General features: G+C 43.4%; 1 protein-coding gene across 5 annotated transcripts in view; it reads left to right on the plus strand.

Moving 5' to 3' along the window:
* LOC118775723 (RNA binding protein fox-1 homolog 2-like) overlaps window positions 1-17,955 on the plus strand; it is a 33,998-nt gene that overhangs the window by 12,503 nt on the left and 3,540 nt on the right. For 3 of the 5 annotated variants that reach the window (XM_036525773.1, XM_036525782.1, XM_036525789.1), the window contains exons 3-9: window positions 6,611-6,817; window positions 6,951-7,124; window positions 7,534-7,587; window positions 7,924-8,016; window positions 16,097-16,184; window positions 16,439-16,495; window positions 16,666-16,816. In XM_036525773.1, coding sequence (XP_036381666.1) covers window positions 6,611-6,817; window positions 6,951-7,124; window positions 7,534-7,587; window positions 7,924-8,016; window positions 16,097-16,184; window positions 16,439-16,495; window positions 16,666-16,816 — 824 coding nt within the window. Of the gene's footprint in view, window positions 1-1,666; window positions 1,737-4,666; window positions 4,929-6,610; window positions 6,818-6,950; window positions 7,125-7,533; window positions 7,588-7,923; window positions 8,017-16,096; window positions 16,185-16,438; window positions 16,496-16,665; window positions 16,817-17,955 lie in introns of those variants that run through there. The other 2 variants (XM_036525797.1, XM_036525806.1) reach the window with 2 other exon arrangements.

Here is a 17,955-nt window from a genome sequence, read left to right on the forward strand (position 1 = left end):
TTTTTTCTTTTGCATTCCTTGCTCCATGTGTCTGGGCCAGTGTGAAACTGCTAGGTCATGTTAACCCAAGCACATGATTATCGGGAATTCTAAGATTGTCCAGTAGTGCACGGTTACAAATGTTTTTGTACTGTAATTGAAGTACGGGAAAAAAAAAAAATCCACAGTATAAATGCTAAGGTGTTGGTAGTTGCCATTTGTTTTTAATCCAAACTGGCTCCAGCAGCGCAAACATTACAAAGAAGGCAAAAGGTGGCTTTTCACACTGTAATGTGAAAGGGATTGGTTTATGTCTCAATGACAATGCTGTATGTTAATTTGGTATCACGCTTTACATTCAAAATATAGGAGAGGGTTTGTGCGTGTCAAATAGTTTTTATTCTTTCTGGTTTGTGTTTGCGCCTGAACATGTACTGTGTTCGTTTTTTTTATTGACTTAGAAAATGTCCTTCTCTTGGTTAATGTCTGTGCTTGTGAGAATTTTTGGCTGAATGTGGGGGTGTGCCTACACTGCTGTGGCTGTTGAAGGGCATATCAATGTGTGAGAGCACTACAGCGTATTTCAGTCTGTGTATATTAATGAACCGTAATCTGTGTGAATATTTTGTGTGCTTGTGTGTGCGTGTGTGTGCGCGCTTGCGCGTGCGTGTGTGTTTATTAGCATGTGTGATGGTTTATCTGACCATTCAGTCTATGCAGTTAATCCTTAGATCATCCTCTATTCACCCTCTCATCCTCCTCACTCACCCTAATCCTGTCATCCCTTGCTCTTTCCCTCTATCCCTTTATCCCTTTATCTCTATCCTGTTTTCTCTGTGGCTTGCGTGCTGCCCCCTTTTTCCCCTCCTTCTCTCTGCTTTTTCTCACCTCCGTCTTCCTCTCCCCCCGTTAGCTGGTGCCAGCATGTGACAGACATGTGTCTGTGTAATCATATTCACGCTCGCTGTCTTAAAATAAACCACGGCATAACACGGGAAGAGACGGGGAAAAAAGCAAGGTAAAGGGATGGGAGGAAGGCAGTGTTAAACCCAGTACACCCCCAAAGAGTACACAAAGAAAAGACGCTGGCTGTGCAACCATTTGACGGCAGGGGTAACGATGAACGTTGCAAATTGCTGCTGAGCTTTGAATATTTTAAGGACTGAAAGAATCAGAACGTGGAGCTAATATACTGCCCATCAATAATTAAATGATGGAGCCTCTGTAGATGCAGCGGGTTCCTCTACAATGTGAAACAGGGTGGGCCTGCTCTCAGCAAACAGCCTCCTTTTGCTCACCTACATGGAGAAATGGAACACACGGAAGGAGGGAGGGAGGGAGGGAGGAAGGGAGGGAAAGTTTGAAGGTGGGACATATGGAGGGGGGCAGGTTTATGGGCGAGGGATTTGGGGGAGGGAGGAGAGATTCGAGCTATCAGGAAGAGAGGAGGAAGGCAACGGGGACAGGGCAGGACAGAAGGTATGGGGGTAGAGGGAAGAGAGTGCAGAACAGAGTGACAGAGACAGAAGGACTCAAAAGGTGGGGAGGAGGAGAAGAGGGGAGGGGGGTTTGCATGGGTACAGAGGGAGAGGGAGAATTCAAATCTGTGAGAGACATGGGCAGAAGGGCAGAGTGAGAGGTGAGGCAAACCCAGCTACTGAGAGAGGAAGAGAAGAGGGGAGCAGTGGAGAGGAGGCATTTTTGGTGATTCACTCACACGTACGATGATGGGACTGTACTATCCTACGGTGTTGCCGGTGAGTTGATATCTGATGCTGGCCTGGCTGCTTGTATATTGAATTGCTGTTTTTTTATTGCGGTGCTGTGGTTTCAGCGGTTCAGGTCTGGTATGTGGAACGTATGTATTTTGTGTTACTCGAAGTTGATTTTGGTTTGTATCAGGACTGAGGATGTTGAGTGTTTCTGCTTTTCTGTGCTCTGGATGTCTCAAGTGAGGGTTTCTGCAAATGGAAATTAATTTTTAAAAAAGAAACACCTAAAGAGGTCCGAGTTATCTGAGAATTGCATAATGATCCGAGCTGACTTGTACGACCAGACGTTTCTAGACACGTAAAAGACGGTAAAACAGAGGGAGAGGACTCAGGGTGAATGCGTGACATTTTGTCATGTTCATGCATGCCTTGGGCCTCTGGCGTCTGCATCGAACAGTGGTGTGCACCACCTTATTTCAATAACGGATGATTTAGCAAATAAACTTTCCAGCAAGATCACACAGTAGTGTGTGGGTCTGCAGTGGCAATGCATGGCCGCTCCGGCCTGACCCAACACAGGTCTGGCGCTGCAGTGAGAGGCTACGAAGGGGAGAGGGGGAGGAAAGGGAGGTAAAGAAATTCTTTGTTGTCGTCCCAGCTGTCTTTGTAAGTCAGTCTGTTCTTTGAGTGAAAGAGACAGGTGCCAAGAAACAGTTGTTAGCCTTTTCTCTCTTGCCCCAGTCCCTCTCTTGCATTCTTGCCCCTTGCCTGTGTCATGTTGCCATACTTTGAGGGTCTACTGCAGTCAGTCTGTCAGAGCAGATATTGATTTTGCCAGTTTCCTTAAATATATTTATATTTTTGTGCAACGTGGGATTGCGCTCCCCTTACAGTTCGACCTCTTTCTCTCTCTCGTCTTCTGCCCTGGGGCTGAAGCAGCTGTTATCTAAATGTTTTTCTTTAAGAGCAGGAGAAAGCGGGGGAGGGGAGAGAGGAAGGAATTGGGTGTGAATTGATTTTTAAAGGTGGCACAACCAACCACAGTCTTCTCAGAAATGGTAGCAAATGTGATGTGAAGAAAAAAAAAAAGTATAATTTTTTTGCATTCAAGCTGTTTGTCTCTCTCTGTGCAAACTAGTATTCAGGTGTGATTTTTAACACTAAGAAAGAATATGGCAGTTCATATACACCCACAGAGAATGAAGGTTGTTGAATATGCACTTATATTTCTACCTCATATTGACTTCACTGTTTTAAGAAAAAGGTGAGAGGTGTATTTTTGAAGCCCCACCCCAGTGTATGCCCTGGGGGACAGGAGGACCTTCTGCAAACGTCACCAACAGAAGCTGCCATTACAGACATCGTGCACACACAATGCCACATGTGCATTCTCTGAAACTCCAGGGCTGGACTCGATTCCATTTAAGCTCAGTCAGTTCAATAAATGAATTGAAATTTCATTGATTCATTGAAAAAAAATCTGTATGGGAGGTGATTGCTGACTTTCAATTCATGAGTTCAATTTGAGTTTTTTTTTTTTCCCCCTGAATTGAAACAATTGGAATGGAATTGACCCCAAATCACAATTCGGTTCAACAAAATTCAAATCCTTGCACGTGTTGTGAAGGTTAATTCTGCACGTGCCAAAACCGTAACATGTTAACGTGCAATATATGGTCTTTAGCCAGTGCTACATGTACATGCACATGCACATGCACACATAAAATAAGCATGAAATCATAGTGCCTGGGCTTTTCCCGTGGAGTGTTCAGAATTCATCCCCATGCCGCTTTGAGGCACATCGGCTTCAGCTGAACCCATCCTTTCTGCCTTGTCCCCCGTCTTCGTTTAGATGTAATTGCACTGTAATGGGCACTACATCTAGTCCCTGAATGTGCTCCGTTTGGCTCAGCTGTCTTGGTATCCCATCCACGTATGTAACGAATGGGCAGCTTGGAGCCCATGGGCCTCATTACACCCCAGCTGTTGCGGTGAATTGGCAGGCTTGAATGTTAACCTAACTAACTACAGCCAGCTACGGTTTTGTGTTCTAGCCTGCCTTTTCAACAATGTGTGGAAACCTGGTGTCTGCAGTCCCACGAGACACCCACAACTTTAAAATAAACAGTTTACTTTTGGGCCTTTTTTCAAAACAACGAACATATCTTTGCCCCACAAAGATAAGGGAGATTTTAAGGCTGTGGTCTGTACTTGTCCATCCCTGACACAGACAATGCACTTTTTATTAAAAAATGACCTGGTGTCACATTCTGTTTAAAGTTGCGAGGGTAGGATGAATGTATCTGTGATGCATATAGTCCGATATATAGTCTCCAATACAGACTTCATGTTTCTGTGTGCTTACAGTTCACACAAGTTATTACAGTAGGTTGCCTTTAACAAATGTTGTGAGCTGCTTTGGCTGTAGTACCTTGGGACGTTTCAGCCTATTAGCTCTTTTTAAAGCTTAGTGGGAGGGGAGAAAAAAAGTCAGTTGTAAGTTTAATTGGTTTAAAATGGGGCGGGAGTGGCAGGGAAGGAAGGCACAGGGGATCCTTATTAGGAGATGGAAGGTGGTGATATGCGGGAGGTTGACTGACAGGCCCGGGTCAAATTTCTAAGCTGTGGTGGCTTCGGATGACGTGGTAGGGCGGGACAGAGGCAAAATTCCCATCTGGGTTTTCTGAAGCAGGAAAGAGTCAAAGGGGAGGGGGTGGGGGGTGGGGAGAATGAGGGGGGCGAAAAGCAGGACGAAAGATTGAACGTGTTTTCCAGTCCCTGGGGATAGAGTGAAAAAGAACAATTACGAGGAAGAGAAAGAGGGGAAAGGGAGAAAAAGAAGTTTAAGCAAGTTTTTTTCTTTGTTACACTCTTCAGGAAAACGACATCAATAAATCAGCTTGCAGTGCTTATTCCTGATACGTTTTTTTTCCTGCAATCTACAGTATTAGCTATATAACCGAACACTTCTCTCTAACTGACACGTATGCTGGCAAGAGAGGACTATAAATTATGTTCTCCAGTGCTCTTATACATACTCTGACAGAACAGAAAAAACACATGTGGCGGCACACAGAGTGACACTCACTAATCTGCGGTGTGCTACACGTGTGGACAGAGCCACATCATATAGACTCCAGAGGCTCACTCAGCGGGTCGATCCTCTTGTCTCTCGCCCTCGTTGCCCTTTTTTTTTCCATCTCCGCCTGCTGTGTTGGAACACACATGGTGTCTCAGGTAACCGTGCTTGCTTTTGAGAGATTCAACGTTCTATGATAACTTTGAGGATGGTAAAAAAGAAATATGTGTATATGAGTACGTTAATGCTGCCATTACTGGGAACAGTGACTGGTTGTAATATTTGTGAGTTATTGCACGGATGTAGATGTTGTACGGTTTTTGAGTATGTGGTGATGTACCATACACTGTGTCTGACTGCATGCACTTGTCTTGCTGCCAGAGTTTGTGACTGTTGTGTGGTCCGTGTTGTCATGGGTGCAGAAAGTACAGTATGTGGAACGTCTGTAGGTCCCTGTGTGCATTGTGTTGGATGTTTAGTCCTGTGTGCTTGTGAAGGTTGGTCCTTGTGTACGCTTTACCAAATTTTCATCGGATTGTTTTGTCTTCACTGTTTCATTACTCATGAATTTAGATGGCATATGGCCTAAACAGTTCTGTACTCTAGTACTTCCAGACAGCTATGCAGCTAGCTGTTGTGTAATCTATACAATAACTAGTTACAGTAATGCTGAATAAGAAGGAAATGTCTTTAGTAATAGCTGTTGACTGTAATTGTTAAGAATTACTCATTGTTCGCTGTGTATATGATATCTGTGGTGTGACTCATCTCTGGCAATACAAATAGCGACAGTGTCTTTGTACCCAGGAGTGAGTTTTGTCTCTCTGCGGCTGGAGTTGTAAGGGGTAACAGAACTTGTGTAAAGAGCACAGTTGCAAGCAATGTCAGTTCCTCCACACAAGGGTGTTTGCTAAGCAAATCAATAGTAATGACAATGCAAGATTGCTCAGAATGAGAGAGAGTGGAAGTTCATATGGGACCTGAAATGCTAGTGATGAAAGTCATTATTATCATCTGGCTCGTTCCTCTCGCCGGCCCGCCCTCTCTCCCTCTGTCTCTCCTTTTCTCCCTCCCTCTGCACAATACTACCTTTTAGGGCAGCAGTGCCCGGCTGTCAGAGAGCCAGGAATGCACATTTGACAAATCACAGCATCTGTGCCCCATGACAGTGTGTTGGTTACTGTGAGTCAGTAGGCAGTGGATGCAGCCTGTAGTTACTGTACTGGTGCACATGGATGCACACTGGTTTAATCATGCACGCATGCTATATGCTGCCGCAGGGGTTCCATTTTGTTTAGTACTTGAACAAAATATGATGTGACTTCCTGCAAAGATGGGAATTATCTGTGTCATTTCATGAGACTGTGGTGACCTTTAGATGGTGGTAGCAAGAAACAAGGCAACATGGGGAGCCTAATTCCGCAGTGTTAACATTAATTTATCTCTCTTTCGCTTTGTAGCGTGTGTGTATCTGTGTGTGTGGTGTGTATATAATTGGATAGATAAGGCTAACCGCTCATCATTTTGTTGCAGCGTGTGTATCCGACTTTCAGACGCTCAATAATAGATGTGTGTGTGGTGAATATTTCATGCTAGTCTGACAGAAAACCACTTGCTGTCACAGAGATATGGAAGGGAAGAGGGGTTGGTGAAATTTAAGATCAGTAATACCTCCTCCTCTGTATGGATAGTGTTTATGAACTGTATATAAAGTACATTAAGATAGAATTCAGTTAGTGTGTATACAGTACCGATTAAAGCGATCTCTGAGCACAGGGTACTGTAATGTACACCCAGCTCCTGAGCATGTTGAATTAACCTTACTCCCGGTCTCTTTCAGGGTTCCCAGGATTCAGCAGGGGCTCAGGAGGTGCTTGTACCCCCACCTTTCTCTGCCTTCCCGCCTCCGCCACCTCCGCCACCGCCGCAGAATGGGCTGGGGTTGGATTTTGGAAGCGGTGTGTTTGGTGCAGGGGGACAGGGACCGCCAGAGGCAGGCAGTGGGGCAGATGGCTCAACAGCTGTTCCCAACAGTTTAAATGCCCAAGTGAGTGGTGTCCTAGTCTGCCTTTGTTTCAGAAGACTCACTGTAAAGGTTGCATTGCTGTTGAGGTATCTGCTGCGCACACAACCTTTTGACGCCGGACGACCAGGAATATAACAGGCATTTTCTCTCTCAGCAGGCAGATGGCGCTTCTCAGATAGAGGGTCAAGGTGTGGCTGGGGCAGGCAGTGGGGCACCAGGAGGCGCAGGAGGGGGTGAATCCTCCGAGGGCAAAGGGACCCCAAAACGGCTCCACGTCTCAAACATTCCGTTCCGCTTCCGAGACCCGGACCTTAGGCAGATGTTTGGGGTAAGAGTCTGGGAATGTGGCCATCAGCTTTGTGTCCCAGCCAGATAAGAAGGTAGAAGTGGTGGAGGAACGGTCTGTTCAAACTTAGACATGTGTTTTTTCATCCCTTTTCATCAGAAGGACATAAACGAGAGAAAAAACAGAGACGTGTTACTTAGAAAGAAAGGATAGAGCTGTTAAGGTAAAAAGAAAGGAAGAATGCCGCAAAGAGAATGGAAAGGATCAAACACAGGTTGTTTATCTTGGCTTGTACTGCCATCTAGTGGGGATCACAGTTATTTAGAATTTCTTTTTTATACAGAAAGGCAAAGTAGTGCTGTTACTGTATGTTATTTAGACAAATATAAAATGTACCTATATGCCTTTCAGAGTCTGAGATGCTCAATGTATTTTTTCTGTTCCTTTTCAGCAATTTGGAAAAATACTCGATGTTGAAATCATTTTTAACGAGAGAGGATCAAAGGTGAGTGGGACAGAGATGTGGACCGACTCTATCCAGAATATGTATACAGAATATATAGTTAAAAAGCTGTTCATTTGCACTCTTTTCTCATTTCCTTCTGTCCGTGGCTCTGTCAACTTATCTGCTTGCTTACATCGCTTTTCATATTTTCATCTCTCTACCTGTCTTGTTTTCCTTCTCTCTGCTTTCCCTTGCTCTTTGTGTCTCCTTCCTTCCTCTCCTTTTCTCTTCCTCTTTCCCATTTCTCTCTGCCCCCCCCCCCCCCCCCCCCCCCCGCTCTCTTCCATTGTGTCTCTCATCTCCCTGTCCCCCCCCTGCGTCTGCATTTTCTCCCAGGGCTTCGGCTTTGTGACATTTGAGACCAGCGCAGAGGCAGAGAGGGCCAGGGAGAAGCTCCACGGTACTGTGGTGGAAGGGCGCAAGATCGAGGTAATTCGCCCCCCGCTGTTGCACCATGCCTGTACTCTTGATTTGACGTATCCTTCCCCCCTGCCATGTTCTACGCTGGTCTTGCTTCGGCATTGGCTTTGCCAGTCTGTTCCGGGTTGAAGTGTGTCTGGATTTGTTTTGGCCAGGCTGCGAGGGTGTGGCCCATCACACGAGTCGCATGTCCTGTTTTCGCACCATCAGCTTGTTTTATTCCTCCATGGCATCTCTCTCTCCCTTGTTTTTGTGGTACATGGTGTCTCTCCTCAACTGGATTGGTGCATGTTTTTTTTTTTTTTTTTTTAAACGCCATTACAGAGTGTCCATGGGTGCTCTGTCAGTGATGCCACACATATTTCAATTATGCATTGACTGTGACAATTCTGCATGGGCTTACAGTTGTGAATTTCTCTTTCTTTGAGTATTTATTGATTATTTGGACTTACAGTAGAGTTCTGCATGGGTTCATTTGGCTGACCTGTTCATTATCTAGCTTTAAAAAAAAAAAAAAAAAAAAAGTTTCAGCACAAAGATCAGCATTAAAGTGACCTTCGCAGACTGCTGTCCTTTGTGATCCCGCAGGATGAGAGGACATTGCGTGCAGGATGTTACAGATCAGAGTCCACTGAAATAATGAAAAGACTGGGATCTCAGAGCTCTGATGTGTTCCTCATAGAGTAACTGTTTGGGCACCCCTTGTCTTTACTGAAATTATACACCTGCAATGCTGATTTTTTTTCGAGCACTGGCAAAAACAGATATATTAACATAACAGCACGAAATGCCATATAAATAGCAATGACAAGGATGTGTAAGCTTAATAAAACCTCCTTTCTGCATAGGAGAATTGGCCAACTGTAGTGTTTTCCAGATGATATCCTGACTGTTTGTTTGAATAATGCAGAGCTTGCGTGGGTTACAATCGCTGCTGCATGGGTTCGGTAGCTCTATCACTCAGTGCAAGAGTGTTTACTGTTGCATGGACCTATAAGGGCAGGTATTGCATGAGTTGAACTGGCACCTTAACGCGATCAGCACAGGATTCATAGGGTGCTGGGTGGTATTTATGGAGGCCATATTATCTTGTGATTTGACTGTTTTATAGATGCCCCTTGCAAAGTGATGCTCTCCTGAGGTTGCTGAACCACCGCTCAAAAAACTAACAATTCTGTCTGGTTTGAGTCTTCTGGTATAGGAGCTCATGTAGTCTTTGGAATGGGGCCTCTATGATGCCCATAGCAACAGCTCACGGTGTACATGCTAAAACTCAGACTAGGTGATCTGGTGTCTCTCGTGGCTTTTTCCCCCCACTCAGCTCAGAAACGGTCCCGTTCTTAGCTGGTCTCACGGAGGCCCGGGGAGGCCTGTTGGAGGCGAGCAATGCAAGGCTGTGAAGGGTCTGCTGTCATGCTGCGCTCTCAACCATACCTGCATCGTTTCCCCCTTTCATTTCAGTATTCTAGCCACGCATGGCGCGCTTTCTTTTCTCAGCCGCGGTATGTGCATGAGTCGGGGGGGGTGAAATGGATATTACAGTGTGGCTTGGCTGCCCGGTAGTTTTGGTGTGAGATTTGTGTGTGTTAGTGCATGCGTCGGCATTCAGTCTCGGTCACCGAGGTTACAGTCGGCAGGCATAAATGGAGGCTCCGGAGGGTGGCGCCTCTGTGAACACGATACGGTTTATGACTGTTGAGAGCATACTGCATGGCGATGGATGTCATCTTTGTGCTAAGTATGTGATAAGATTGTCAACCCAAGCCCTAAGGCTCAAAATTATCAATTGGCCAAACCCATCTAAATGAAACGGCAGTCTTTATTGATTATATAATTGGTTAGGATTCAGTGGGCTTTTTTTTTTTTTGTAAAGACACATTGTTTTTTGCTGTCATGTAAATGCATGCCTTTTTTAGTGATTGCTGTGGTGATCTTATGGACTCTAGCCACAGTGTTTCTGACTCTGCTTGGACTGAAGATGTTCAAACTTTCTATCCTGTGGTAGTGACACACTGTGCTCCATTTGAGCTTGCTCCTCTCTCTGGTGAAAGCTCTGCGCCTTGAAGGAGTCACGTTACCCTTACACTTTCAAAGAGCACAAGTAGATTGTTCAATGTAAGTGGCCAAACTGGTGACTAACCCTCCTCGTAATTTTTTTTTTTTTTGTTTTTGTTCTCCTTCACCTTACTGTCAGAGTTGTCTTCTGCTGTTCCTGTCCATCTGTCTGTCTTTGTGTCCATCCTTCTGTCAGTCTGGCTGCACTGTCCCTGTCTGTGTGTGTGATGGTGTTGGCTTGACCTGGGCGCAGAGTTTTTTTTTTTTTGTCAGATGTCTGATTGAGGTGAATAGGAACACAATGGTCAGGAACACCAACTAAATGAGAACGTTCCTCTTTGCATGTGTCTCCAGTTTCCTTGCGTAGGTTTCTAGCAAAGATAAGTTGGGTTGCATTACAGAGACTGTATTCTGTAATCCTGTATTCTGCTGTAATACCGTAATCTAGTTGCCATAAGAACAAGGTTCCATCATATCGATTAGCCTTTACTGTGTCTGGTTCTGCATGGCTAATTGTGAGCCGTTGCCAGGGAAACGCATAACAGTCCATCATTTGAAACAGTTGTCATTTCCTGTTACCAAATGTGAATCGGTTTACTTTTAAAGAAATGGTTCATTCCTTTTTGGATTTGTTTACCGTCTTTGTTCAGCTGGTAAAGATGGCTGATTCTTTTTGTCAAGTTCTAAAAATTCTGTTAATAAATATGGTTGCTGTAGTGTATCGAATTATGACATTGTTTCAGATGATGGTTGAAGATGGTGTCCACATTAGTTGTCTGTGTAGATTTACCTCGGGGCTGTCACCTGTCTGACTCTTGCTTTGGATGTAACTGCTAAATCATAGGTTCATTTCTGTGTGATGACCTTTGCATGATGAAAAAATTTTGAACTATTAAGGGTGTTGGTCTGGGTGTGTATGCATGAGTGTATTGGAGAGAGAAAGGAAGGACGAATGGGGGAGAGAGACATTTTGCTCTCTTTCCACTCCTCTCGGTCCTCTTTCCTTTTCTCTTGGACAGTTTCTGGCCTCATCCATCTCTATTTCCTTTTCTCTCTGTCCATGCCAGTCACATTTGTCTATGCCTCACCAAACCCTTGGAAAGTCCTTCCCTTGTCTCTATTAAGAAGCTCTACCCCTCATACTTGTCTGATTTTTGTGTCTGTTTACACCTGTCTTTTTATCTCTGGCCCCTGTGTTTTCACCTCTTTCTCCCTCTCTCTCTCACTCTCTTTCTCTGTCTCTTTCTCCTAATTTTTGGCCAGGTAATGTGGTTTGGAGTGGAACACAATGATGAAACTGAAAGTACTTTTTAATTCCTTGCTCTTTTATTTTCTCCTCTCTCTGTTGCATTTACAAACCAAATAAAAGTAGCTGGTCTATGATTCGTATGACCTTAGAGAGGCTCATATTGCAATCAGTAGGTGACAGACAAACTCTACAAATCTCTAGTACTTATATTGCCATCTTGTGTTGACAAAGAGTACTAAATTTGTGTAACTGCTGGTGTAGTTTCCTACTTCCTCCAATCTGTAGGTATTAACTTATGAACATGTAAATTTTGTGATGGTGGAAGTATTTGATTGTAACATAATTACCAGGTCTTTTTTCATCTTAAAATGTGTAAATAATACAATATATAAAATATAATCCTAAAAATACTTACATAACAGGGGGTATGTAAAACAACACAGAATATCACAATTGGTGATATGCAGTGCACCATTTTAGCTTATTTTTCATTTGCCTAAAGGCTACAGTAGCCCTTGGACTGGTTGACAGGATGGAGTACTGAATCATCATTACAAAATAAATGTATTTTAAAGATGTCTTCTCACTTGTCTCCATTGTCCCTCGCTGTCTATCTGTCCTCATGGGAGTTACAAACACTGGTGCTACAGTGACTAGAAACAGTAGGTTAGTCTGTCCTCTGAACAGAGGCAGAATGGCACAGAACAGACTGCTTACAGCATTGTGCAGTGACCTACTCAGAAGATACTACACTTCTTTCTTTTTCTGTCTGACCTTTTATCTTCATTTCTGTTGTTTTGTTGGGGGGTGGGTGTATTTTTCTTTGTTGGGTTGTTTGTTGGTTTATTATTTATCATATTTTTTCTGTTTCCCTGATGACTTCTATGTGTGTTGTTGTCAGTCTCCACGGTAACTGCTCGCGTGTCCTCACGCCGTTTCCTTGGCAAGGGTAAGTTTTTGTACATATGACATCTTCGCTGACTGACCCCGCCCATCCCCTAAGAGTACAATTAAAAATGAAAACAGACGTGCTTTTTAACAAGGGGATAAGAATTACTTTATTCTCCAGTGGGATGAATTTCATATTCATTCTGCTTTTTACTTTGTTTGTTAAGTTTAGAGCCAAAAGACAAAGCATTATTTAAATAAATCAAGACAAAAACATTATGTAGTTTCATTGTATCTAAAGTATTAACCTTTAGCAAGCATGATGAAACCTGTGGGCCCCCAATCACAGTACTGTATTTGGGTAATGACATTTAAAAATTAAGGGGGCATAAGTCTGTGCATGCTTTTATTGAACCAGACTGCAGTATAGTGCCATTCATTGTATGTTTGAGATGACTGGATTTCCACTAGGATCGTGTTGCACACTATGTGGCATCACATACCCTGCCAGTCTGTTTTACTCTGTACTGTTCTGGGTGGTGTCTTTGAGTATTGTGCTGCACACTACAAGTCAGTACTGGTGACTTGTGCTTTTTGCTCCTCCTTAGTGAATGGGACTGTAAAGGACTGTTCTAAGTATGATTGTGGCAGACTGAGGTGTAGAGGAGTGTTGTACACAAAACCATAGAGGACTGTGGTAGTGTTATAGATTATGATGTAGTGTGCTAAACTTGGCTTTCGAAAATGAAAGTTGTTAGTTGGATTTGGAAGAATTGGGACATGAGGTAAAGAATATCGAATGGAGCCAGTATAATGGACAATTTGATATTTGTTGTTATATATATGTGTGTACTGTGTCTCTTGTCTGCTCAAGTGTAATGTAATAATTTAAACCCGGTTCATTTAAATTGAAAAATAAAGCACACAGAGAAGCACAGTAGTCAATACAGATCACAGGTTACATACAGAACGGAGGTAAACACCTTTCTGCTGCCTGCACCATTAACACTTCCTTGGAATGACCAAATCTAAGCCTCTTCCTCTCTGCAGTGATCTGACTGCCAAGGTTCACCTGATTTTCTTCTGTTCCGTTTCACCAAATTGGTAATGTGAATAACCCAGGGGATATTTTAGGTTTTATGTGGTACTGTACTCAGTACATTACTAGTACTCATCTCGTTAGTTGAAAACTAGCTATTTGTACCAATTTTATGCCAATCATTTTACAATTTCACGTCTGATTCTATCCTGACAGATACAGATCTATGAATGAATGTAACAAATCCATTTTTCATTGAAAAATCAGTGCCATAGTGTATTTTTCTGATTGGTGTAGCGATTCTGCATTCAGTCTAACCACTATGGTGTTTTTGATCCTTTGTTAAAAAGCAGCTTTGAGCAAGTAGAAGTCTTTGTCATTCATGGGTGTGTGCTTTGCAGTTTCAAATATTAGCTCTCTCTCCCTGTGCTGAAGTATGTGAGGCAAACCCATGCCCTCTTACCCCCACCACCACCCATCCCATAGTTCCACTCAGTCAGAAACTGGGTTGTCCATCAGGTTGCCTTATATGTCAGTACCACCAAGAAACTCTCTGAATCTGAGTTTCTCCCCCACCTTTCCCCCAGTGCTCTTAGAGAGACATGGGTTTCTGGGACACATGTGCTTTGACCATGATAGAGTAACTGGGTCATTCATACTCCATTCTGCCCAAATTAAAAAAAATATATAGTGTCATCTTTGTCTCTTGACTAGACCAAATCAAGACAGAGTCTCACACAATACAAGGAAATTCTAACCATTTCTGCTATTGACAGCCGTATAGAGAAATTAATGCAGCAATTTGTACCTCACTCCAGATAGATTTTTTTTTTATTATTGCAGGGTGGGGGTGGGGGATGTCCTGGCTTATTTATTTACTTATTTTGAAGGGGGCCTCTCTCCCTCTTTTTCCTTTTATATTCTATATTTGTTATTTGGTTTGGTTTGGTTTTGGATGATGTGTGAATATTTTTGCCTACTAGTTGTAGTTTGTGACACCAAATATTAATGCCTGGCAGTGTTTGGACTTTATCGTCTGATTTATTTCGGGGTATGATGATTGCTATTTCTACTCCTTTGTCTCTCTTGCTCCATCTCTCTGGTACGCTCTCTCCCTTCCACATTTTAGTGATATTTTGTAGGAGAATGGTCACTGATTTAAATGGCTTTTTTGTACGATGCACCTTGGTATTTGTTTTATGAACATAGTTTGTCTCGGTGTTGCTTATGTGATTAAGTGTTCTCTCTCTCTCTCTCTGTTTCTTCCTTCGATCATTGTTGTGTTTTTTTATTGTGGACTGGCTAAGTGTCTTACCTGCATCCCTCTCTCCAACCTCCTCCACTTCCAGCCTTCTTTCTCTGTCTCTTTGTATGTGTTTGATTGGGTGTGCTGCAAATTGTGTTGATTGGTTGCTCTGTGCTGCATCCAGTGCTTGCTGATTGGCTGTTTTTGGTTCTTTGCACTCAATCTTAGTCATGTAATGCGCCCATAGCTGGCTGTGTCCAATTTCTGTATTTTAATAGTGCGGCTATTTTTTGTTGGACAACTGCATTTGTTTTGCTTCCCTCTCTTCCTTACCCTCTGCTGACCCCCTTTTTTACTTTTAAAGTATCTTTGTAATGACTTTCTTTTTACATTTAATATTTTTGTTGTTACGGGTTTTGGGGGTGGGGAAGGGTGGGGTGAAAAGGAGTGTTTTTAGTTGTTTAATCCCATGCAGAATTGTCTGATATATACTCCACATTATTATGTCTCCTCCTTTGTTCAGTTGTTATGCATGTCTGTGTTGTAGCCAAGAGCACTAGTAACACCACATTCTTATGGGTTAATATTTTTTGAGGCTCTCTCATTGACATAATTCAGCATTGGATTACCCTATATGATTACATATGGAAACCATAACAAAATAAAAGATGACAGATCTGATTCACCTACTATGAAACATGTGCATGTTATGCAGGTTCATAATATCCCAGACTGACTCTAAAACAGGAAGTGAATACACTACATACAGATGAAATAATCCAAATGTCTACTTTGCTATGTTACCATCGTGACAATTTATGATCCCTCTCATTATCGTCTCACAGTTTAGCATGCTCAATCCAGTTACTAAACTGATGGTCCATTTCTGGGAATCATTCCTCTCCATTTGATTGTCCCTCCCCTCTCTGATATCTGACAAAACAGTAAACAGGGATTGCAAAGAAAGTCAATATCTTCAAATGCATGTCTGCTGGGCTCTGGCTTGGCTCTCTCTCTCTGCCAAATGCATGCTCCCTATATAAGTAATGCAGCCCCCACCCTTAAAAAAAATTTCTCAACAAATTGTGGCATGACTAGTGTCTCAAATCACGTCTGAATCCATTGCAAATAAATTCACTGACACACGGGTGTGCTTCCAAAAAGCAGGATGTGTAGGATGCAGCATACTAGCTACAGACAGCAGTCAGCGCCCTGTTGGTGATAATGAGGGTTATGGCTACATCTTCACAAAATCTTTCACAGTGAAAATCACCACTGACAAATCCATTGACACGTACACAGGCAACAAAGACACCATCACAGATCAGAGGCCTCTGTTTTCATACCTCTCCATGTAGGGAATGAAAGGGAGGTCCAAGAGGAAAGTGATTTTATTCTACTGTAGTAGCGATGTCAAGTGAGAATTATGTATATCCTACTTTATCCTCAGTGCTTTTGCTGACATTGAATATTTGTCTAGTGATTCCTTCGCTTAGTCTTCTAGTATGGTATATGTAATTGTCTGTAGTGGTTGTGTCTGAATGTGTGTGTGTGTGTGTATCCTCCTTAGTCAGTTAAAATGGTGCTCATGTTGTTTTCACTCTCCTCCCAGGTGAACAATGCTACAGCTAGGGTGATGACCAACAAGAAAATGGTCAGCCCGTACACCAACGGAGAGGCTCTCAGCTCGCTGCCCTACGGTAACCCACTAAAACCACCATGCTTCACAAACAAGACAGCCACACAAGCTGCGCTTGAATGCATGCACACAGCTCATAAATGCCTCAGTCTTTGTTTAATTTTCTTTATCTGTCTTTCTTCTGGAATTTCTCCCCCTTTTCCCCTCTCTTTCATACATTCCACACCCACCGTTTCCTCTTTGTTTCTGCCTACTTTGTCTCTTTACGTTTGGATCCCACTTTCCATCTCTCTTCCTCTGTTCCCTGTCTCTCAGCTGGGTGGAAGCTGAGTCCAATGGTGGGAGCCATGTATGGACCAGAACTCTACACAGGTGAGGCGTTTTTTTTTTTCTGTATGTTACTGCATTTAATATTTGTAATTTGTGCCTCGCAGTGAGAATGTCCAGTCTTGTTAGTAAATATGTGCATTGGCTAACAGACTACTCCCTGTCTCTCTGGGTTGGTAACAGTTGCTTGTTCTCCCTCCCTCACTCTGTCTCAGTCCCAGGGTTTCCGTACCCTACAGCAGCAGCAGCAGCAGCAGCGTCCACTGCTGCGGCGTTCAGGGGGGCTCACCTCAGGGGCCGCGGTCGCCCCGTCTACGGCGCTGTTCGAGCCGCAGTGCCACAGCCTGCAATCACAGCTTATCCTGGGTGAGGCACCACGTGCAGCGTGTCGTAAAACCACTGCCCGCTCGACACACCGCTGACACGTTCACACACATCACACACTCATTGTCACATACCGAAATACCATACACCTTTCATTCACCCTTTCACTCGCTCACTCACTCACATACCACTCATACACAGTCACTCTCACACATCACACGTCACTCACTCATCTTCACACACCATGCAGCATTCACTCACTCACTCACTCACTGACACATTCACTCTCTCACTCACTCTCACATAGCACTCATCCTCACTGAATGTGTACATTCACACACATAAACACACACATCGTCTCTCTCTGCATGTTGCCGTGGGTGTTATGGATATGTGTTTTGGGGACGGGGGAGTGCACAAGCAAAACTAATTATGAACCAGTTCTTGAAGATACTAAGGCACATTTTGACATGGTGAAATGCCACTTCCATATCTAATATGAAATGCCTTAAAGGCTTAGAGGTAACTGACCACCATACCACACCTTACCACTATGCATTTGATTTGTTCATATTGGAGGAGCAGACACTCACATCGAGGGCAGTTTGCACACCTCAGATTTTACATCCATTTGTGCAGCTGTTTATTTCCAGAAAGAATTAAAATGAAATGCCTTGCTTAAAGGGTGCAATGGCAGTGTCTTGCTAGGGAAACAAACCTGCAGTCTTCTGGTTGTGGGCCCAGCTGGTTAAACACTAGGCCACACCGACAATGAATAAAATCGGGAGCTCTCTCTTTTCATTCCCATGAATATGGGACATGCAAGGGTCAACCGGTTCATAAGACAGTTTGTCTCTGGTTAGGCATAATTATGTGTTCAGCACAATGATAAGATATCATTTAGTGTGATATTATGTTATAATCTGATATGGAAGTTGTATTTCAGTATGCATGCTGCATGTGTGTGAAATAATGTCTCTCTTCTCTTTCTTTCTCTTGCTCTCCCTCGCGTTTTTCCCCTTTTCTCCTCCCCCTTGCTATTTCTGCTTCTCACCTCCATTTTCTCTTGTTGATGGTCCTTCGCCGTATTCGTTTTCTACCTCACTGTCTCCCTCTGCTTCTTCTCTTCCCTCTCTGCCCTTCGTTCCATTCTTCCACTCTCCTCTCCTCCTCTCCTCTAT

Source organism: Megalops cyprinoides, chromosome 1 (genome assembly GCF_013368585.1).
Source record: "Megalops cyprinoides isolate fMegCyp1 chromosome 1, fMegCyp1.pri, whole genome shotgun sequence".
In the NCBI taxonomy this organism is placed as follows: Eukaryota; Metazoa; Chordata; class Actinopteri; order Elopiformes; family Megalopidae; genus Megalops; species Megalops cyprinoides.